The sequence below is a fragment of the Dama dama genome, chromosome 5, assembly GCF_033118175.1.
Source record: "Dama dama isolate Ldn47 chromosome 5, ASM3311817v1, whole genome shotgun sequence".
Lineage (NCBI taxonomy): Eukaryota > Metazoa > Chordata > Mammalia > Artiodactyla > Cervidae > Dama > Dama dama.
Genome location: NC_083685.1, coordinates 121,221,125 through 121,243,666, shown reverse-complemented (window position 1 = coordinate 121,243,666; position 22,542 = coordinate 121,221,125). Strand labels below are relative to the sequence as shown.

General features: G+C 54.3%; 1 protein-coding gene across 15 annotated transcripts in view; it reads left to right on the top strand.

Moving 5' to 3' along the window:
* The window catches only part of ENDOV (endonuclease V), a 104,053-nt gene that overhangs the window by 4,629 nt on the left and 76,882 nt on the right, over positions 1-22,542 (top strand). For 5 of the 15 annotated variants that reach the window (XM_061144574.1, XM_061144575.1, XM_061144577.1 and 2 more), the window contains exons 3-9: positions 2,011-2,145; positions 2,354-2,393; positions 3,577-3,689; positions 4,553-4,621; positions 4,960-5,088; positions 7,552-7,625; positions 8,401-8,459. In XM_061144574.1, coding sequence (XP_061000557.1) covers positions 2,011-2,145; positions 2,354-2,393; positions 3,577-3,689; positions 4,553-4,621; positions 4,960-5,088; positions 7,552-7,625; positions 8,401-8,459 — 619 coding nt within the window. Of the gene's footprint in view, positions 1-2,010; positions 2,146-2,353; positions 2,394-3,576; positions 3,690-4,552; positions 4,622-4,959; positions 5,105-7,551; positions 7,626-8,400; positions 11,196-22,542 lie in introns of those variants that run through there. The other 10 variants (XM_061144584.1, XM_061144583.1, XM_061144586.1 and 7 more) reach the window with 8 other exon arrangements.

The following is a 22,542-nucleotide window of genomic DNA, read 5'->3' as shown; positions in this document are numbered from 1 at the left end:
TTCTATTTATTATTTCAGCTCCACAGTTTGGTTTCTCTTTTTCAGTCATACATATGCTGGGTTTTCTAACTTGCCAGGTTTTTTTATGGTTCTGTTTTTATTTCTGCCAGGTTGTGCTCTCTGTCATTTAGTTAATTTCCCTCTGATGCACGTCTGGTTGGGGGCAGCATTTCATCAGCTCACAAGCATTGATCATTGCCTTCTGAGTTCTTGTAGTTTTTGTGTACAGCCTTTCACTGTTGACTTTTAAGTTATATTTAAAGAGGAAACTCAAGGGCTGGGGGTTTGGGTGGCTCGTTGGGTTTCTTAAGTCTTGAACTATGAAGTGTAGTCATGTTAATAAATGGTGTTCTTTTCTGAAGCAAAGGTGGCAGTGTGTCTTCTGATTGTTTGATACTCTTGTTTGCAAAGGAGCTTACATTTCTATCCTCACTGTCTTCTCCATGAGCCCCCAGGGCTCACCTGTTTCTCCCCAGAGCAGCATCTTCCTGGTAAGGCCAGGGCTGACCCCCAGGTATCACTCCATCAGGCCAGTAGGCCCTTCCACACCCCCTTACCCTTGCCCCATCCCTACCTGCCTTCCCAGTGCAGGGCCTGGAGCTGGCTCTGTGAGTCTGGGCTGTTTATTTCCACATGTAGGTGCACACTGTTGGTTATACTATGTCATCTCCTGGTTATGATGTGGGCATGGGGCCAGGGGAGGTTTATCTCCTCTTCTGTGGATCTCTGATTTCTGGAACTTGTTCAGAGAGATTCAGACATAAGCAGCCACCATCAGCCTATGGGAACTCAGGCCACACTTGAACTTCCCCTGTGTCCCTGTAAAGAGTCATTCTGTTGCATGGGGTTCAGCACTCCAGCCTGCTGGGGTCACTGGGAATTGAAATCTCCAGTCTGTCATCCAGCTGGACCCTGCCCACTCTAAATCACTGGCAGTTTTACGAGTCTCCTATGAATCACTGATAAAAATATTGGAAGAACAAGCCCTTCCTCAATACTATTAGAGTAATCCCTTCACTTGGACATGCCGTTATGACCCAGCTTAGAGGGAGAGGTGAGAGTATGGTTTTGAAAGCTGTCACCAAGAGATGGGGGTGGGGAGTGGCCAGTAACAATCCAGGACATCCGAGGTTTCTGGAAAAGTGTGCTTAGCGGGAAACATTCTCTACCTCAAGCAGGTCTGGCTCTAATGAAAACTCAAGGTTAAAGGACTTGGGGCTGCCATCCTGTGCTCTGAGCAGGTCCTTTACCGTTCTAATGAAATGGGAACAGGAGCCCCTCTTCCATGCTGTGGTAGGACTTTGAGTTTGAAGAACAGTCTGCCAGAGCATGTGAAAACTGGATGGTCCCCAGCAGGTCTGCCTCAGACCTCTGGCCCCCACTCCTCCCAGCATCAGCCAGGCCTTTTAACACAACATCCCTGGGGGTAACCCCCTTTCTCTCTCCGGGGTTATTTGCAGTTGTAGCCTCAGAATTTTTCCTTTTGGACTCTCCAGTCTCTCAGGATCTAGTTCTCTTCCAGACTGCCTCTCAGATCATGCCTGTCTTTTGTCTGAAATATTTGTACTCTCTTTTCATAAAGCAAGAGTTGCCCTTCTTGCTATGTAGCCTCTATGAAGACCTGGCCTTTTCTTCCCCGAGGTTCCATCTCACAGGACACGCTGGCGTCCTTATTCACAGGTGCTTCTTGTGCTTGTCCTTCTGTGAGCTTCCAGACAGCCTGGCAGCAGGGTGGGCAGGAAGACAGCAGCTCTGACTTACAAAAGAGGCAGCCTGAGGAGGGCCTGGTACAGACCAGGTATGGCCAGGGCCTTTAAAATGGCAGCATTTGAATCCCCACCGCCCACCTGTAGGGTGGATCACGTGTCCCCAGATAGGAAGGAAAGGGGATTTGGGGGTGAGCCTGGAAGACGGAGAGGAAGTGATGAGGATTGACAGATAAGGGCTGAGGGCGGGCAGGGGGAGGTGACCAGGGCCGAGCATGCCTGGTGACCGGGTGCCTTGTGGCAGGTGCTGTATGAGGACTGCCGAATGGTGACCCTGACGGCCCCCTACGTTTCGGGCTTCCTGGCCTTCCGAGAGGTATCTTTCCTTGTGGACGCGATGCAGCGGCTTCAGGAGAGGGAACCCTGCCTCATGCCCCAGGCAAGTACCTCACTGGGCTGGAGGGAAGGCCCTCCACAGACCTTGCCCCATTGCAGGGAGAGGTTCCATGAACTTCCTGGAGAAGTGCTTTGGCCTCAAGAGGGATAAGATCTAAAGAACTGGGTCCCTCCTCTTGCTCTGGGATGCCCTAGCCTGATGGATGCGAGGTGCTTCAGCTGACTGTGACTTTCCCCTGTGGCTCTTCCAGGTCCTTTTTGTGGATGGAAATGGGGTGCTGCACCACCGAGGTAATCCTGCTCCCAAGACGGCCCAGGAGGGTTGTAGGAGAGGGACCTGGAGGGGGCAGTCCGCCTGCACCAGGCCATGGGCCCTCTGCCCCTAGCCTCGCCCTGCAGCTCCTTCTGGTTTTGCTTTCCTTGTCAAGACCCCCTAGTAAAGAGCCCCAGCTTCTCTTCACCCCTACCTCTTTTCCTGCTTGTCCCCACTATGTGTGCTGGCCCAGCTCTGGCAGCACCACCCAGTTTGGACATAGCGCTACCAAAAGTTGTAGACCTTGAGCCCAGCTGGGGCTTCCCTGGTGGCTCAGATGGTAAAGAATCTGCCTGCACTGCAGGAGACCTGGGTTTGATCCCTGGGTTGGGAAGATCTCCTGGAGAAGGGAATGTCAACCCACTCCAGTATTCTTGCCTGGAGAATTCCATGGACTGAGGAGCCTGGCGGGCTGCAGTCCATAAAGTTGCAAAGAGTCAGACACAACTGAGCGACTAACACTTTCACTTTTATTACTTTGAGCTCAGCTAGCCTGTCCCACTGGCAGACCCTCACCTGAAACCAAGCAGGAACGGACACATGTGCCCCACCGACACAGGGGAACTTTGACCCAGGAGAAAACCACCAAGGGGAAGGGGCTGTCATACCCTCAGATACAAACCTGGAGGTCAGGCAGCAGAGGGATTCGAGAAGGGTTGGCATGGTGTTTTCAGTCCCTGCCCTGGGAGCCTGTGGGCCCAGAGCCACCCTGGATGCTAGTGCAGGACCAGCAGGCCAGCCCTGGGCCTTGACCCCAGCCACTGCTATTCTGGCCTCCTGGCAGGAACCCCAAAGTGCTGGGGCAGTTAGGACAGAGACCCAGAGGCCTGAAGGTAGCCACAAACATAGGGGAGGATGGAAGGTGCCAGAAAATGAAAGGAGAAGCAGGTGAAACGTGTGAGCATGTTAACTGTAATTAGGCTCCTAATCTAGTCAGATGGAGGGAGGAATCCACCCAGCCTGCCAGCTAAGAAGCTGGGGCAGAGGGCCAGATTCAAGGTAAAGGTGGGTCTCTGAGGCCTGTACCCCTAGTCCTTGCCCACCAACAGGCCTCCGTTGATGTGCAGAAGCTCAGTGAGGCTCTGGTGTGTCCCCCACCCCCACCTCGACTCCTGACTGCTGGGCTCACTGCCCCAGCCTCATCTTCCTTTGCTGCTGCAGGTTTTGGGGTGGCCTGCCACCTTGGTGTCCTCACAGACCTGCCTTGCATTGGGGTGGCCAAGAAACTCCTGCAGGTGGATGGGCTCGAGAACAACGCTCTGCACAAGGAGAAGGTAAGGGGGCCTGTGTGGTGCAGGACACAGACAGCCCCACTGTGGACCGGCTCCGCTGGGACGCTCTTCCCATCCTGGGTCACTGGCCAGAATGAGGAAGACCAGTGTTGCTCGTGGGCGGTGGGTCATCCCTGGAGACCCGGAGCTCTTCTCCCAGCCTCTGGGCCCACGTTTGCCTCTCCTGCTTTGTCTACCCTGTGGCGCCCACTGGGAGCAGAGCCTGTAGGGACTGGGGACTGGGCATTCAGGGCCTGTGCAACATTCCGTGCTTTTCCTCCCACGTGGAACTGGGGCACCTACCTGCCTGGGGCATCCCCGTCCCCTGCGACCCCTTCCAGAGGGCGTCGGTGACATGCATGGCTCACCCACCTGGACAGCCAACTGGGAACAGGGATCAGTTGTGTCTGTCTTATCCTTCCAGCTCCCCTGTGCCTGAGTGGAGCACGTGTTTGTTGAGTTGACAGGGGCCCCTGACCCACTCAGCAAGCCAGTCCCTACCACCCGAAAAAGTTTGTCAGGTTGAATCAGAAGTGCTCAAATTTGTAGCAGGAGAGAAAGCACCGGGAAATCAGCAGCCTCGAGCGGGTTGTGGCCCTGTGTGCACACCGTCCTGGCGCTTCCCCACCCCTGGCACTGGGGCCTGGGTGGGCCACCACCCCTTCTCTGCTGCAGGGTTGAGAGGAGAGCACCTTGTCAGGGTGGGATGATGCCGTAGGTGGTGCCTGGAAGCAGGATCCACTCACAGGATGGGCCCTTCCCTCTCCTTGCCCAGCAGCTGCTCACAGTTTGAAAATGAGCAAGCTTGCCTTTGGTCCTTCACCAAGAAAGGTATTCTGCAAGTTTTTTTCCCCTCTGTTTTCCAGATACAGCTCCTAAAGGCTGGAGGAGACTCATTTCCTCTGATGGGAGGCTCCGGGACTGTCCTGGGCAGGGTGAGTGGCCAGGGGCCTGTGCCCCACTGAGGCGGACCCCACTGAGGCTGGACCCCTCAGCCTGTGCCCCTCAGCGGACCCCTTAGCACCCATGTAATGTGTGTACCCCCGACCTTGCCTCTCTGGCTGACCCTGCATCTTTACTTCCTCCCCTCCAAAACTGTGCTGAGGGGGCCTCTGGGTCCTCACTGGCCCTATCCTGTCCCCAAGACGAGCAGCAGGAAGGTGCCGTGAAGGCGCCGCCAGTCCCCCAAGCCCCTGCCTGCCAGCTGAGATGTGACATCTTCCCGCCCACAGAGCTCGCCCAGCGCCCTGACCTCACCCTCTCTCTGTCACAGGCCCTGAGGAGCCACGACCACAGCACCAAGCCCCTCTATGTCTCTGTGGGCCACAAGATAAGCCTGGAGGCAGCCGTGCGCCTGACCCACAGCTGCTGCAAGTTTCGGATCCCGGAGCCCGTGCGCCAGGTGAATGGGCTGCCAGGTCGGTGGGCCAGCGCACAGCCCCTACTCTTCCTGTGCCCTTGGGCTTAAGAGCATGCCACAGGCACCTGTGGGAGAGTCTGTTTGGGTCACATCAGGCCCTGGAGGGGAGGAGAGGGGCCCGGAAGTTGCAGAGGTCCCAGGACTCATTCTGGAGCCCTGCTCGGCCTGGCCCTGTGCTCAGCCTCTCAGCCTCCTGCACCCTGGGTCATTGGGAGAATCAGCTGACGTCAGCTCAAATGCCAGCCCCTGAGGGCTCAAGCTGCCCAGCTGGCCAGGGAGGGAGCAGCCGTCCTCGGTTGGGGGTCCCCTGTAGGGCCACTGGGCACAGCTGAGGAAGACTTGTGCCAGAAATGCCAGTCAGGGCACACCAGCCACGTAGTACCAACTTGGGGCCCAAGAGGATCAGAACTCTCGTGGACAGGTTGGCCCAGCCTAGAAAAAGCTTGGTCTGCTATGGGGAGATAGAACCTCATGCAAGATGCCCTTGGGCCACCTTGGTGTCTTGGCCCCAAGGAGGTACCCAGGGGGTATAGGTTCCTGGAAAGCCCGTGAGTCGAGGATCTGTGGAAGCTGCCCTCAGGGAGAGGCCTGCTGGAAGAGGGGGGAAGGGCAGTCCAGGCCTGAGGATCAGCATTTACAAAGGCCGTGGGGCAGGAAGGAGTTTGATGCCCAGAAACTCAAGGGAACGTATGGCTGGAGCCCTGGCCCGGGGGAGCAGGTGGAAGCCGGTGTGCATTGGAGCAGGTCTTCAGGTTTACCACAAGGTTTTAGATGTGATTTGGGAGGGAACTCTGTCAGATTTGCCTTCCCAGCAAGGTCTGAGGCCTGTGCTGCATCAGCAGGAGGCAACCTGGCTGAGGGCCCGCCTAGTCTCTCAGGTCAGCACCAGCTGGGGACACCAAAAACCCAAGGATCTTGACTCTGCCTTGCCCACCCAGAGAGCCTGGGCTTTGGGACCTCCCGGCTGCTCGTGTGCAGGGTGGCCTCCAGGTGGCAGCAGCAGCATGCACAGGACTGCTTCAGCCCATGCTGGCAGCTCCGAGGGCTCCACAGAGCCTAGGCCCCTAGGGTGGCTTCCAGATGGACGCGCTGTGTCCACAGCCTCAGCCTCACTCCCTTCCTCCCCACACAGGGTTTGTAAATGCATGGGTTCTCAAGCTTGTAATGTGTGTCCTGGCCCCAGAAAACCTTTCCTTTCCCATTCCCACCCACCTGTGCAACCTTGTGGGCAGGGGTTGGGGCAGGAGTGGGGCTGGGAACAAGGACCAAAGATTTCTTCCCAGGCTCTCAGAACCAGGGACTCCACTGAGCCGATGGGCAGGCCTTTGTCCCTCTACCTCTCTCCTTGCCCCAGAGTGGATGATTGCTGTGTCCTTGAAGGTGGGGGGATACCCCATAAAGTGCCATGAGCCCCTCAAAGGTGGGCAACACTGTGTGTGTGTTCTTGAGAAAAATCAAACATCTGCACCCAGAAGCCCACCCACCCTGTCGCTTCCAGGAAAGGGGGTGGGGCCCTGTCCAGCGGCACTGGCTTTTTCTTGATCTGTCTTCCTGGGCCCACTCACCTGTGTACATTTTGCCCTCCTGACTACTTCTGGAAGCTCAGAGGAGAAGCTGAGAGAGGGGTTTAGGGCCGGTTCCATTGGTCACAGGCCCTTTGTCCCCCAGGCCAGGCCAGGCTGCTTTAGGGGAAGGGAGAAGGTACTACCTCAAGTCTCCAGGACCTTTCCCCCTGGAATACCCTGCTGCCCACTTGCCCGTTCACTCTGAAGTAGAAGCGGTCAGGAGGATTAGCTCTTGTGTCCTGTAGTCTTGTGGCCCGAAGCGGGGCTAAGCCCATTGGAGGTGGGATCAGGGGCCTCCCTGAGGCCAGGCCCCCTGGAAGGGGGTCAGCCAGTGGGAGAACCCAAGTGGAAGGTTTCTGGGGGCCACCCTCAGGCCTGATCCCTTCTCCCCAGGATGTGTCTGATACCGGCCTGTGGTCCACAAGCCCCCTTTGATTCTGGTGACACTGCAGAACTTTCCAAACACTTCCCCACAGACAGAGTTAACAGCTAACACTACCCAGAGAGCCAGATGAACCAAAAGTGGGGACAGACAAGCTGGGCTGAGGATAGCCTTCAGAGAAGAGAGTTTCAGCAGGAAAAACATTGGCTCAAGCGAAACTTACAGGGAAGCACAAGCTATAAACCCACTTAAAGCCAGCTGAAACAGGAGTGGGGCACCCAGCCAATACCCTTAGGCCCTTTAGGGACATGCCATCAAGCACCTTGATCAGAGGGCCTGGGCATCCTAGCACCCACACATGATGGGGCTGCTGCTTCTTGTCCTAAAGGCCAGGCCCCTGTGGGCTTTCCCAGGAGAGGCCGTCTTTCTGGGTGGGAACTGGTCCAGAGGCCAGCTTGGAACCCGAGCTACCCCCCTCACTCCAGCCCTCTTCCCCAGGCTGACATCCGCTCCCGAGACTACATCCGCAGGACCCAGGAAGTCCAAGGGGTCCCTGCCCCGCAGTCGGGGAGGTGAGTGCTGGGCTGGCTGGGTCATGCCCACGTGGGGCCATTTCTGGTGGCTAGGCCTCTCTCAGTTGTGGTGCTGCAGCTCAGGCCAGACCTGCAGGGCCAGGCAGCAGACGCAAAGTTCCCGAGGGGACAGGAGAGAATGCTGGGCGCCAGTGTGGACTCCATGTTCAGTGCAAACTCTCCAGAAACCCTCACAGTCCACTGCTCACCTCCCACCCTGGCGGCTCCCTGCTTGCCTTGGTCCATTTGTCTGTGAGGCCCTTGGGTTCCACAGAAAGGGAGTCAGATGGTCCCAGCTCACAACCTGGTTCTGCACCAGCTGTCGTTTGCTCTCTCCAGGCCTGTTTCCTCACCTGTGTGGTACACAGTGATTCTCATCCTGCCGCGTGTGTGCGGGGGCTGCTTACTTAATCCTGACAGCACTTCCATAAGACAGGCACTGGGCTCACATTGCAGATGAGGAGACTGAGGCAGTGAGATGGCAGCCAGCAGCTTCCATGTCAGGCCTGTCCTCTCCCGCTCGAGTCCTTGGCAAGCACAGTGTTTCCTCTGTGTTCCCTTCGCCTCCTGGCCTGCACTTGGCTAAGCTGCTTTGAGGACTGGGGGGGACCCCTGAACTCTCCCGGGGTAGAGGTTGGCCATCAGGATCTGCCTTGCCCTCTGACCTGGGTCCTCAAGCCCGTGAGGATCCAGGTTGGCTCAGCTTCCAGAGACCACCTGGGGAGTGAGGGGGGCTCTGGTGTGTGATGCTGTCATTTCTTGATGTCATTACCAGGAGCAAGGAGGCACAAAGGCCGAAAGCGTGCCCCCAAGGAGTCTCAGAAGAGCCTGCAGGTAAGGATGGGCTCCTTGAAGCCCAGAGCTGAAGCCCCAGGACACACTGGAAAGCCCTAGGCCCAGGCGTCCGGGCAGTAGGGCAAGGGCTGGGGGTGGCACTGAGCTAGATGCCAGGGAGACTCCTGGGTTTCCTGCAACCCTGCTCCAACACATCTTTGGGGACTGAGGGAATGGCCCACAGAGTAGGTGGGGCACCCATGCCCGAGGACATGGGGACACAGCAGGTACAGATGAACTGGGGTGGCCACCTTCCCCTTCTGCGGTCATAGAGTCTGGGGGTCCAGAGCAAGCTCACTGGAAGACAAAGCTCACATGGCAGGGCACCAGACCCAGAGAACCCGTGACATTAATTTCCCAGGAGCACAGGAAGGGGTTCAAGGTTCATAGGGGGTTTTCTGGTGTTTTTGTGTTCCGTTCTGAAAGTGCCCAGGTAGGCTTATGGCTGCCAGACTATGCATACATCCACGCCTTCTCCTGGCCCATCTGCTCCTCTGAGTGCACGTGCTGCTTTCGCTTCATGATCATTTATAAACCAGGACCCAGCTCCCTGCTGACCTGAGCCACTCCTGCTTTGCCCACGAAGGATCTAGACTGGGGTAGCTGCTGTTGGGCTTGGACCCTGGCTGCTCTGCCAGTCTCCAGCCTGTCTGCTTCTGGCACATGCAGGGCCAGGAGGAGGGCAGAAGAGCTGCATCTTAGCCTGGAAGAGGCTGAGCTTAGAAGGGACATACAGGGGCAGTTTAGGCTGAAGGGATAGGGTGACAGACAGAGGGCTGGCACTGGTGCCAGAAGGGGTGGGTGTTGGCGTCGTTGTCCTGGCCAGGGTCTGTGAGGATGGGCAGCTCAAGTGCTGCATTCAAGTGCCAATAGCTCTCCCCCATCCCTGCCAACCTGATGCACTCCGCCCTGCCAGCCTCTTCACCCAGAGGCCCAATCTCAAAAGGCATCTCCACCTTGGGAAGCAGCTCTGCCTCATCCCTGACTCTGGCCCCTGCCCAGCCACGCCCCTCAGTGTGAGCTAAATCCCAGGAAGGCACACGGCTCCACCCACAGCCCCCAGTCCTCCACCTGCCAGCTCACCCCCAGGACCCCAGGTTCCCTAAGAACTCTGGGATCTTTGCCGAGAAACGTGAAGAATCTTTGAAGGCCTTCCTTGCCATTTATGCTGCCTCTCGAGAAGGAGCTGCTTGTCATGGTTTGACAGCCTGGCAGAGAAACCCAGGGAAGCCCCAGGTCTTAGCACTCCCTCTGTTCTCTGCTCTGGTGTCTCTCCTTTCATTCATGATGAGAAAGGAGCTCTCCTCCAGGCCTGGGCTCCTGGGAGAAGCAAAGGGGACAAATGAGCAAGGCATCCAGCTGTTTGGGGCTTGCAGGGTGCTGTCCCCCTTCTGCTTAACCTCTGTTCTTGAAGCCCTGTATAAGGCATTGTTAGGACATTGCAGTAGGAAACAGGACCATTCCAGGGTGGGGGGCTTTGGGATACAGAGGACCTCCTGGGGTCAAGTGGGCTGCTGGGTGCCACTCACATGCTTATGGGCTCCACCCAAAGGCCTGCTGGGCTCAGCAGCTTCTGGCATGTTCCACAGGCACCTCCAAGGGGACTCCTGTAGGCGGGAAGGCCTGTCCCAGGTTCTGATCTCCAGTCCTCCCCAGATGTCCACACTGGCACGTCTTTCTTCTCACCTCCGCTTCCACTGTCCACCCAGTCCTGGGACTGAAAAAAAAAAAAACCTGCTCATCACAGCCAGGGGTGTACAGGGAGCCCCACCTCACCCCACCCTCCCTAGCAGGCTCTGGGCCATCTGCCCACTCACCCCAGGCCCCGGGATGTTGTGACTTTGGAACCTGCACCTCAGTACCTGTGACTTCTGACTCCTTTGTGCCAGCAGTGCCTCTCCTGCCTCGGGTTTGTGTCCTGCTCAGATCCTTGCAAGGATCCGAGCATTTGTTTGATCCAGTTGGGGGACTGAGTGTGAGGATACACGTGGAGTCCATGCCAGTGGGGGCACAGTCATTTCCCAGTGAATGAAGAATGGGGATATAGCACCAGCCGGGCTCCACACTGAGACATTAGTGGTCAGAGGCAGGGACAGCCTGGGATCAACCAGGGATCAAACCCACAGCCCCTGCGTTGGAACGCAGAGTCTTAACCACTGAACTGCCAGGGAAGTCACCTTTCATTTTCTTGATTGCGTCCTTTGAGTGAAGGTTTTAAAATTTGATGAAGTTCAGTTTATCTATTTTTCATTTGTTGCTTGTGCTTTGGTGTCATAACAAAGAAACCATTGCCTAATCTGATGTCACAAAAATTTCCTCCAAGAGTTTTGTAGTTTCAACTCTTACATTTAGATCTTTGACCCATTGTGAGATAATGTTTGCATATGGATATTTTGGTCTTTTGTAATTCCATATGAATTTTAGAACCAGCTTGTCCATTTCTACTCCCCCAAAAAAGCAGTTAGAATTTTGATAGTGATCACACTGATCAATTTGGAGAGCACTGCTATCTTAACAGTATTACCTCTTCCAGTCACTGAACTCAGGGTCTTTTCACTTATTTATATCTTCTTTAATTACTTTTAACAGTGTTTTGTGATTTTCCTTGTACATGTCTTATCCTTCCTTCCTTTGGTAAAATTTATTACTAAGTATTTTATTGTTTTTGATGCTACTGTTTTATTTTTGAATTGCCCATTCCAAGTATATAAAAATACAACTATTTATATCTGGCAACTTTGCTGTACTCATTTATTAGCACTAATGTGTGTGTGTGTGTGTGTCTGTGTCTGTGTCCCTTAAGGGTTTTATATATAAGATCATGTTTAATGTGAATAGAGAAAGTTTTATTTCTTCCTTTCCCATCTGAGTGCCTTTTATATCTATCTGTTACAGAAGTAGAGAGATGGGTGCATGATCTTGGGGGAGAAAGCTTTCAATCTTTCACCACAGAGTATGATGTTAGCTGTGGTTTTTTCATAGATACCCTTTATCAGCTTGAGAAATTTCCTTCTATTCCTAGTTTCTCTGTGTTTTTATCATGAAAGGGTGTTGGATGTATCAAATGTTTTTTCTGCACCTTTGAAATGATCATTTTCCTTCATTCTGTTAATGTGATGTATTATATTGATTGACTTTAATATTTTGAGCTACTCTTGCATTTATGGAATAAATCCCTCTTGGTCATAGTGTATAATCCTTTTACTATGCTGCTGAATTTGATTTGCCAGTATTTTGTTAAGGGCTTTTACATGTATATTCATAAGGGATACTGGCCTGTAGTTTTCTTTTCTTGTGATGTCTTTGACTGGCTTTGATATGAGGGTAATACTGGCTTCATAGAATAGTTAGGAAGTGTTCCCTCTTTTCTGCTTTGGAAGAGTCTGAGAAGGATTGTTGTTGATTCTTGTTAAACCTTTGGTAAAATCACCAGTGAAGCCATCTGGCCCTGTGCTTGTCTTTGTTGGGAGGATTTTGATTACTGATTCAATCTCTTTGTTATAGGTCTATGAAAATCTTCTGTTCTTGAATCACTTGATAGTTTGTGTATTTCCAGGAATTTTTCCATTTCATCCAGATTGTCTAGTGTGTTGGTGGCATACAATTGTTTGTGAAATTTTCTATTTCTATAAAGTTGTTAGTATTTCCACTTTGCTTACTGATTTTAGCAGTTTGGGTCAGCCTGGCAGTGAGTGGTTTTTCTAAGGAGTGCTCTTCCCACCCCCACAATGCCTCTGTAGTGCCCCTGGCTTGAGTGAGGAGTGGGAGGATAGGGTCCCCTGCAAGATTCAGACAGTCAGGACTCAACCTAGCTCTGCTTTCAAGGGCTGCCATCTCTTCCCACAAGCCCCAAAGACTGTAAATCCCACCCCATCAGAATCTAATTATGGCCCCACCTAAATCCTGGCCTGACCTCAGAGGTTTCAGCTGAAGCAGTTGAAGGATAGCAGAGATTGGGTGGGCTGAGTGGGGGCTTAAGCCTGACATGGAAAGCTTATGGGTGGAGGTGGGGGTGGGAGTGGGGTGGGCATCTGAACTTTAAAAGGACTAGCTTCAGCTACAGCCTGGAAGAGGAGAATCTGTAGCAGTGCCCAGACCCATTGGCTCCTTGGTACTGTCTGCTGGCTACACCAAGGCCATATCAGAGATGAGAAGAAGAGAGAGAGCATGTCAGCAGCTTGCTGGGACCCCTGGCTCACGCCAGGGTGGTGGGTGTGGATATAGCCCTGAGCATCTCGGAGGGGTAGGCCAAGGTGGGAGTTCATGTGGAAGGGTTGGAAAGATGGGGGTGGCACTGAAGCAACTGAAGGGAGCCAACGTGGAGCCTGCTGGCTGGGGTCATTCGTGGGAGAGCAGGAAAGCAGTGGGAATGGGGCGGGGGCTTGGGGGTGGCATGTCCTGTCTGCCTCTCCCCCCGCCCCCAGGGGCTCTGCCCTGCAGAAGGCTGCACAAGAGCCTTAAGTGCAGTGGCGTCTGGGCTTCTTCCCACAGAACCTTAAAAATAGGGCCGAGATGATATCCATCTTCACAGACCACAGCCTGCCCCAGAACCAAGAATAAGTCTCGAAACACTCAATAATTCAAATCAGATCCAAATAGATCTTTCTGTTAGCCTGGCAGCCTCTGTGCCCCTTTCCCAGGTTCCCAGGGGCTGAGCCTGGAGGTTACCATGAGCTGGTGGACAGGCCTGGCCATTTCAGGTCACATCCAGGGCCCTCATGGCACCTGCCTCCAGGACCCTGGTCTGCCCACCTTCCCTACTTTTGGAGCAGTCAAGAACAAAGGACACCCAGGCCTGGGAGTTCTTTATCGGGTCAAGGCCAGGCCATAGGGAGGAGGCCCGGCCATGTTCCTAGCTGCCCCAAGGATCCCTCCCCTGTGCCCTTACTTTCTGATCACAGGTATTGACCTGTTTGAGCTTGTGTCTGAGCCAGGATCCTTGGCCCCTTTGACCACACCTTCCCCCCACTCCTAGGCTCCTGGGGTCTCAACCCTCCAGGGCTCAAGGGCCAGTCTGGGCTTCAGGGGAGCCAATCCCCCAACTTAGACCCCAGTCACTGGTACACACACAGCCCTCAGGGTCTGCTTCCCTCCTCTGGAAGGGTTCCCTAAGGGGCGTTACCTGGGGCTCTGTGGTCTGATGGGAACACCTGGGGACAAGGAAGCAGGGCCCTGGGTTCCAGCCTAAGGCCTCTGCACTTGCTGCCCTGGGTGGGCAGGTTTGGCCCTGCCCCAGTAGTCCCTGTTGTACTGCCCTGGTGAGGCTCTGCATGGAGTTTTACCAAATTATTAATTAAAGGCACAGGCATGCGGCAACGCTGACATCCAAATGAATAGTACACTGGGTGATTAGGAGAGGTGTCATGGAAATGATGGAGCACAGCTCAGTATCCCAATTTCACCTCCCTGGGAAACAGGAGCAACTTCTGGGTTTCCTACCATGATGGGCAGCACTCGGGGCAGGGTAGGGAATGCAGGCTGGAGGGGCCAGGGGCACAGTTGTTGCTTGTGGACAGGGTTGGGTGCTCCCCAGTTTGATTCCTCTCCACCCAACCAGCAGAAGACCTGGGAAGAGGGCAGGGAAGGTGGAAAGTAGGCTAGTGGAGGAAGAATGCAGTCCCAAGACAGACAGGTAAGCCAACCTAGATTAACTCAGAGAGAGACTGGGAAGACCACTAGAGGCTCATGGTGGAGCAGGGGAGGACTCCAGCAACTGGGGTGTGGGTTGGGGGTTCTTTCCAGGAAGAAGAGACAGCTCCCTAGGCCCTTTCTCAGGGCCACAGGTGCCCAATGGAGAGCTGGGAGTGGAGAGCAGGCTGGAGTATTTTTGTCTTTTAGTTACTTAAATTGCACTGGTGTTTTGTTGTGGTTTTTTTTTTTTTTTTTTAAATCAGGGTTTTAAATATGCATAGTTTAAACAGTCAAACAGTAATGAAAATCCAGTAGATCCTAACCCACCCACTCCTCTCCTTTCTTGACTTCCCTTGCTCAAATGCAAAGTTTTGTTATTTTAGTTTTTAGGTTTCTTCTTCTTCTTCTTCTTCTTTTTTTTTTTTTTTTTTTTTGGTGTTGTTGTTTTTTTCGTATTTACTTCTAAATTCCATACTAATGTTGCCTTTCTTTTTTTTTCTTTTCCTTCTTTTTCTTCCCTAGAGTTAGAAATCATCCATTGATTTTCTGCTATGGGAGTTGAGAGTTTGTTTCCTCTCACATAGCCCCCACACACTTTCCTTCCATCTTCTCATTTTCACTGAATCAGAATTCAATGTCTGCATTCTTCTTTCTTTGCACATACTATTCATAGCTGAGTAATGTAATGTAGTTACATCTCCATTTTTGTACAACCTCTTTGTTTTTCCTGCACTTGATAATTGCCTTATGTTTTGGGCTTGGTTATTTTCTGTGTATCCATTAGTTATTCTCAAACTCTGCAATAGAAATATAAATCCCTTTTTGGTACATTAAAAGCATCAGAGCATCTTGAATTTATTTATTTTTTCTTGGAGCCTGTGGTAGCCAGCTTCCAAGATGGCCTCTTGGGGCTGATATAACCCCCTGGCCACATTGAACTAGGGCCATCTGTGTGACGTGTATGAAGGTGCAGAAGTGAAGGTGTGTCACTTCTGATGCTAGGCCTAAAACACACTAGGACTTTTTTCTTGATGGTGCTCCCTCTCCCCCTCTTCCCACTCATCATTCACTTTGAGAGGTCAGCTGCGGTGTCATAAGCTGCTCTGTGAAGTCCACATGGCAGAGAACTGACCCCACCTGCCAGTCACCATACAAGGGCACCATCTTGGAAGTACACCCCCCAGCCCTGATCAAGCCTTCAGGTGCCCCCAGCCCTGGCCATTATCTTGACTACAACCTCATAAGAGACACTGAGCCAGAACCAGCTAGCCCATGTGCTTCCAGGTTTACCCCTCAGAAACTATAAGAGAATATACCTTTCTTCCGAATAATATTTTAGTCCGGCAAAGCATAACTAATACTGTGTCACTCCTTCTGTACCCACCTGACTCAGCTGCCTTGTATACCTGATGCACATCCAGAACCAGGGACCTCTCTCACCCTCATCTCACTCCTGTGTTGGCTCCTTTGTTATAATGGATGCATTATCTGATTTCTTCTTCAGAACTACAACTCCACCCTAACACCACCCTAGAAAATGGCAAGGCCAGGAAAGGGGGATTTTTAAGTACCCAGAAGAGTCTTTGTTTCAAGACACAGGACACTGTGGCATCTCTCAGGAGTCTGTCCACAGCTTCAAGATGAACCTCATTGTCCTGTGTCTCCTGGGTGGGTGGGAGATCTCTTTCCTCCTCTGGGCCTTCAGTGTTGTGTGGGGGGAGCCACTGCTGTCCACGGTGCTGAACTCAATGCCATCATGTCAGCCTGGGCTGCCAGCCCCAGATGCTGGATGGCCTCTACTCTAGCATTCCTCCTCTCCCACCGGGATCCCCTCTGTCCAGGCCTTGCCTTTCTGCATTGGGCTGTCTTCCTGCCCAGGACTTCTTCTCACTCGTGTGAGCAGACCTCACCTGGGCTCTGCAGACAAGCTTGAATCCTGAAGTAAGGGCCTATAGGTGTTTGAGCTGAGAACTCTCTGGATTACATGTGACAAAACCCAACTTAAACCACCTTAAGCTAATAATAGGGGCTTGTTAGTTCACTCCAGGGCAGAGCTGGCTATGTGTGGCCTGGCTGCAACACACGTCTGCTCTGTCCCTTTGACCCAAGGGGCCTCCCCTCTGGATGCTGGATAACTGGCAGCAGCCCAGGCTTTCTTTCTCCCCTGTAGTGTTCCCAGGCGATGTGTGTGCCTCTGTCACAAAGGCTCCACTTAAAAGCCCTAGGCCTAGGTTCCGGATGGAGTGTGATCATTGCTTAATTTGATCACTGTGGCTGGAAGGGAGGGGGGACCAGGTGTCCAACCTGGAGCCAGGGAGTGGAGTCAGCCATAGCCCACCTCATGGAGGGGCATTCCTCTGTGGACAGTGAGACCACTGTCACCAGAAGAAGGCGCACCTGGCTGGGGAAACCGAGGGAAGGGCATGCCAGGCTCTCTCAGGACATTCCATTCCTAAACCCCTCAGAAAGCACCATCTCTTCCCAGCAGCATGCCATCTTGTCTCTGGGTAATTCTCTTCCCATGCCAGCAGGGAATAGCATGATTAAGGCTTCATTATTAACTTGCCAATCTTGTTTCTGGGGCACAGACGTTAACGGCTTAGGGGACCCAGTTGGCATATAATGAGGTCTCCATGACAAATTACTTGGGTATCAATTAACTATCTAGGGAAATGTCAAGCGAGATCCATCATGCTGGTGGCGAGGGACAGCCAGTTAACTCAGAGCAGTTAATTCGATCCAGGCCATGCAATCGCCTGCCTCAGCCTCCAGCAGGGCTGGGAATGAGGAAAAGGGCCTGGGGTGTGGGGTGGGCGGGGCCTGGCCTCCATCTCCCTGGGACACACTTCTGTAGTCACGCCGGTGCACTCAGAGCATGGCTCTCACCTTGCAGCCTGACTCTGTCCATTCCTTCATTCATTCCACAGCCACCTGCTGGGTCGGGCCTGAATTAGTCACTGCTGGTCAGGGGGTGGACAGTACTGGGAAAGGACGAATGTGCAGACAGGTGCCCATGACTTCTGTGGCCTCTGCAGGATCCAGGATGCGTGATAAGAGCATCCTCAGGGCTGGGTAGACTCTACAGGGGTGAGGACAGGGCAGGGAGGTAGAGGAGAAGTGACCAGGCCCTGGGAAGCAGTCAGGTGGCAGGCACCTAGGGCAGTGCAGACACAGCATAGCACCATGGACCCAGTGCTCGGAGTCTCTGGCAACGTACTGGCACACTTGAGCAGAATTCAGCTACCTGACTCTTGAGCTGTGAAACTTCGAGACAGTTACTTAAAACTTTTCTAAGCCTGTTTTCTTACCTGTAAAATGGGACTAATAATCCCAGTTCCCAGGAGTTTTGTGAGAGTGAAAGGGGCCCTGTGTAGATGTGCCTGGCCTACCGCAGGTGCTGAGTTTGGGTCTCCTTCCTCCTCCCTGCAGGTGAAGCCTGGGTCCCCTGCTCTCTAGTGGGAGGCTCAGATGGAGCACGTGCTGGGGAGAGGCACAAGATGAGGCATTTGGCCCAGGAGGAGGGTATTCTGGAGGAGGTAGTGTGGGCTGGCCAGCGGGCCCACAGGCAGAGACAAGACTGAGAGGCAGGGCTCATGGACTCTGGCCACCCCCACATGGACACACCCTGCCTTTTGGGTTTTGCTTGTTTTCAGGAAAGTGCAGTGGTCACCTAGAGATGTGTCCCCCTAGTGAGGACCAGGGACCATGCTCTGGTCCCACCCTCTTCCCATGCCTCTGCCCATACCATCCCCCGACCTGGCTCACTCCTCTGGTAGTGGTGACCCACTCCATGATAGCCCCTACCCCATGTCTGCTCAGCTGGTGATTGGCAGGTGCCACTTCCCAGCCCCCCAGCCATGGAGCCTCATGCTTATTCATGACACTGACATATGGCACCTCCATGGCGGGGGGGGGGGGGGCGCAGGGGGATCAGAGCAAGCTGCCAATTGTGAGAGTGCAGCGTGTCCCCATTCGAGCCCTGCTGAAGCAAAACAAACGCAAGATGTGAGGGGAGCAGAGGCGGCCCGGGGGCGTGCGTGTGTGCCAGTGCGTGTGCTTGCCTGCACCGTGGGGGTGCTGGGAGGAGGGGAGGAAAACAAAGGGTGAGGGTGGGGGAGAGAGGGGTGCTGCAGGGCTTAAGAGTGAATTTAGTTGTCATGGCTTCTGGGGTCTCAGTTAATGGGGTCCTCGGAGGCCAAGCTCTCCAGCCCTCTGCCCCAGGCAGGCTGGCTGACACCAGCCTAAAACAATCGCACCTCTCTCCCCCTCATGTCTCGCACAGGACACGGGGCACAAGCCCAGGAACAAGATAAGGGTTTGGCAGCTCGCAGCACTGTGTGCAGATCCTCGAAATGTTCCAATTCTTTCCAGAATTGGGAAAATCTAGCTAATGTCAAGTCAGAGTCCACAGGGCTCCAGGCTTAGCCAATTTCTTTTCCTGTTTTTGAGGACGGAAGAGTGTGTATACTGCCTCACCTCAGTGGATGGGGCACTGCAGCCCTCCAGCAGTTCCCTCCCCCAGGCTGGGCTGGCCCTCTAGTGCTCCGCTGGCCACCCATGGACTATCAGACTCTGCCCCTGGGCTGGGGAGGGCAACACAGAGGTAAAGACAAAGCTCTTGGGGTCCTCAGCCAGCCCTTCCCCACTGGACCCAGGGCTAGAGGCTGCTGCCATGGAAACAAGGCTCTTTGCCAACTGGCCACATGCATGCTGGAAATAGTAGGTGAGTCCAGGGACCAGTGGATCCAGGAACTGTGACCACCCCCCAGGAAGCCCAGCTCTAGGGTCCCTTGACCCTGCTCTGCCACTTGCCCCTGTCAGTTGTAAGAACTCAGGAGAGAGAGAGAGAAGCTTGCTGAGGGAGCTGGGGTAAGGCTGGGGCCCAGAAGGCCAGGGGGCCAAGACAGACCAAGTAAGGAGCCCTATGAGATCCAGGTGAGGGTCCTACACTTGTGCAGGAGCTGGGTGCTTTGAAGCCTCTCCCCTAAGCCTTCATACATGCTTTGTGCAGTGACTGGCCCTGTGGGGTCTGTCCATGGGGACCACCAACCCCCTCACTTTGGGCCCTCCCCAGGGAGTCAGGGAGCTGTAGAAACCTGTCTCTCAAAGGAGCAACCTGCTGGAGAGCTGCCTATCCAGCAACTCTCTCCAGGGCCACTCTGATTCCAGGCTCAGACATCTTGGTTCTCGGCCCTGGTGAGCTGTCTGGATGGCCTGGTCTGACCTTGGGTGAGGGGCCCCTGCCCCAGCCTAGTGTCATGTGAGCCTCGCACTGGGCTGGCATGCTCTTGTCCGGCAGGCACTGGGCCACACTTCAGGCACCGCTGTGCATAGAGGCATCTGCTGCTCACTGTCTGGGGCAGATGGGCTGCCAGTGAGCTAAGTGTGTGCGGGGGAAGGGGTGCCATAGGAACCCCTTCCCGCGGTAGTGTGGGGGCGAGAGAGGCAGGCGCCCGCTGAGGGAGAGCGGGGAGCGCAGGGAGGGAGGGGCTGGGATCACATGGGCTCCTGGTTTGGGGTGAGGCCCATGGTGCTGGTTCCTGGGCTAGGGGCTCAGGAAATCCCAGCATGACCATTGGTGGGGAGGGGGCCTGGAAGCACTGGCCAAGGCAGGGATTCCCCTGTTATCACTGGGTGGCATTGGGCAGAGGGCCTGAGGGAGAGAGTGTGGATCGTCTTCAGGGTGCCTTCCAGTCCCTAAACCCTGAGCTTCAGCAGAATGGAGGCATCCTGACATCTGAGGGGCCTCCTGTGAGGATAGGGGGATGCCAGCACAATCTGCTGTGGCTCCCAGAGAGGTTTTAGAAGTGCTGTGTGCCAGGTGCAGTCACTCTGCAGAGTGGGACTCAGAGCCTGCTTCTGCAGCCCCGCCTGGCCGCAGAGGGAACCATGCAGTGTGGATCCTGGCAGGTGATAGGGGCAGCCTACTGGACCCTGGACCCCCAGGGCCACTGGGGCCCATGAAGGGGGAGGTGTGGAAAATCAACAAGGAAACAGCCCAAGACCACCGATAGCCTCAGCAACGCACTCATGGGGTACTGGAAGGGACAGGGGCAGGAGTCAGGGAGGCCCACTAGGCAAACCCCAGAATCCTGCTTGGGAAAACCTTAGGGCTTCTCATTCATAGTGACGGTGAGCAGAGTCACTGGGCACACTCAGTGCCCCCTCGGGTGCCAGGAGCCACCCTGAGCACTTGGCCTCATGGCCTTCAGTAATTGGCCCAGGAGTAGGGGAGGCAGCCATTACCCCACTAGACAGAGGGGGAGACTGAGGCTTAGAAAGATGACGTGGCTGGTGGAGGCCTGAGGGCCAGGTGGTGGCTGAGCTGGGAATGGAGCTGGAGGCCAGCTGGCAGGACAGTCCTAATGGTCAGCTCAAATGCCTGGGCATCCCATGGGATGAGGAGGGTAGATGCGTCGACCCTCCACACTCCAGAAGCCCAGGGGAGGGTGCCAGGTGGGCCTGGTGTCCCCTCCTCCTCCCTCTATCCCTGGGAGGCCCCCACCCTGCCCCTGTAGCCGCCTCCACCCGCCTGGCTGCAGTGACTCAGCTCAGCTGTTCCTCAGCCGCTCTGCTTGCTGGTGGTTGCCTTTCTTTTTCTTTCCCAATATGTGACATTGCCATTGTGCTGTGACACAGTGACTCTCTCTGCCCAGGAGCACCCATGGTGGCCCCCTTGAGATGGCCAAGGTGGCCAGATGGCCAGGCCTCACCCTCAGACCCTGGCCATGGGCAAAGAGACTGTCACCTCCAGAGCAGGCACAGTCCTCACCTTAGTTCCGCCTGACTTGGGCATAGTGCTGGGGGACACCTGTCCAAAGTCACCCTCTGCAGCTGCCTCACGACTCAAGGACCTGTGTCCTTGATGTAGGTGGGGCATCAAGAGGCCAGAAACCCTTCTAGAGAGGGTAACCTGGAAGGGACATTTCAAGAAATGGGTAAGAAATGGAGAGATGTGTCCTGGAGAAGACTAAGGCAGGGCATTGTCCATTGCCAAGGCCAGGGTTGGAAGGGCAAGTTACAATGTAGGAAGCTTCTCTGATACTTGGGACTGTCAGTGGAATTTGCTGTTTTGTTAGGTGGTGAGCTCACTGTTCCTAAGATTCAAGTCCTGACATGGACAGGATTCTTCACGGGATTGAGCCCAGTGTGGTAGAGTTGGTAGGAATAGCATTAGAAGCTAGAGTTGGGCATTTGGGGTGGGAGTCTCAGGTTTATGTAAACTCAGGCAAGTCATTAGGCCTCTGACAGCCTCACTCTTCCCTTCTGTAAAATGGGGTTACTATCTCCTTCGCAGGCAATAGTGAGGATCTAAGGAGACAATGTAGGACAAAGGGCAGTGTAAACTGTGGAATGCATGCAAATGTTTTTATATTCTAGTTCTGACCCATGCATCTTGAAGGTTCTCCATCTCTGACAGCATTTTCTGCCAAGGTTGGGAATGAGCCCCATCAGAAGAAATGGCCCAAACTCCAACAGAGAGGATTTGGGGAGGGGGAAAGGATGGCTCTGGGAAGAGGGAAGTCGAGAAATGAAGAGATTGGGGGACCCACCCTTTCCCTTGTGCCTGGGGAGGAAAGGCAGGGCATCTTCTCCTGTCTCCTGGACTTGGGGATCTTGGGGGTCTGAGGCGCAGGGGCACCTGGGAGCCCTCAAGAAGATGGGCTGTTCGTGTTGCCTGGCCTTGGAGAAAAGACAATGATGGGGACACCAGAGGTGGTGGAAAGCTCTGTCTGGGCAGCCACAGCTGACTTGAGGTTTCAGGAGCCAAAAGGAGATTTGATGGTCCAGTGAATGCTGGGCTAGGACAGCTGGTTTCTGCTGCCTGAATGTTCCTTCTGCCTCGCCTCTCCCCCTCCTCCCTTGCCCCCTTCTCAGTGCCCATTTCTCATGCCTCTTGGAGTGGATTAAGTGGGGCCCTCAAAAGATGGAATCTTGGAGCCTCAGAACATGACCATATCTAGAATAAGAGTCTTTGCAGATATAACCAAGTTCAGGATCTCGAGATGGGATCATCCTGGATTAGAGTAGGTCCTAAATCCAATGTCAGGTGTCAGAAGAGAAAAGCAGAGGGAGATCTGAGACTCAGAGATGACTCTGAACTTGGAGGCAGAGACAGGAGTGGTGCACCCACCAGCCAAGGAACACCAAAGGTCTCTAGCAGCCACTGGAGATTGGGAAAGAAGCCTGGGATGGTTTCTCCCTCAGCGTGCAGCAGCTGCTGGGCATTTGGGCTGGTAAAGTCCTCTGTGAACTAAAGGGGTTCTGGGGTGGCTGCTGCTTTGCTGGGGTCTTCCTGCCTTGCTGGTGTTCCTGACTCCCTTGCAGCTAGAGTGGGGGCATGTGACCTGGGCTCCAACCAACCAAGATTCACCTGGGCAGACTGACTCAGAAGCAGGCAACACCAAAAAACTTATCTTCCTGAATGTTTTCTAGCAAAGGTGGTGGCAGA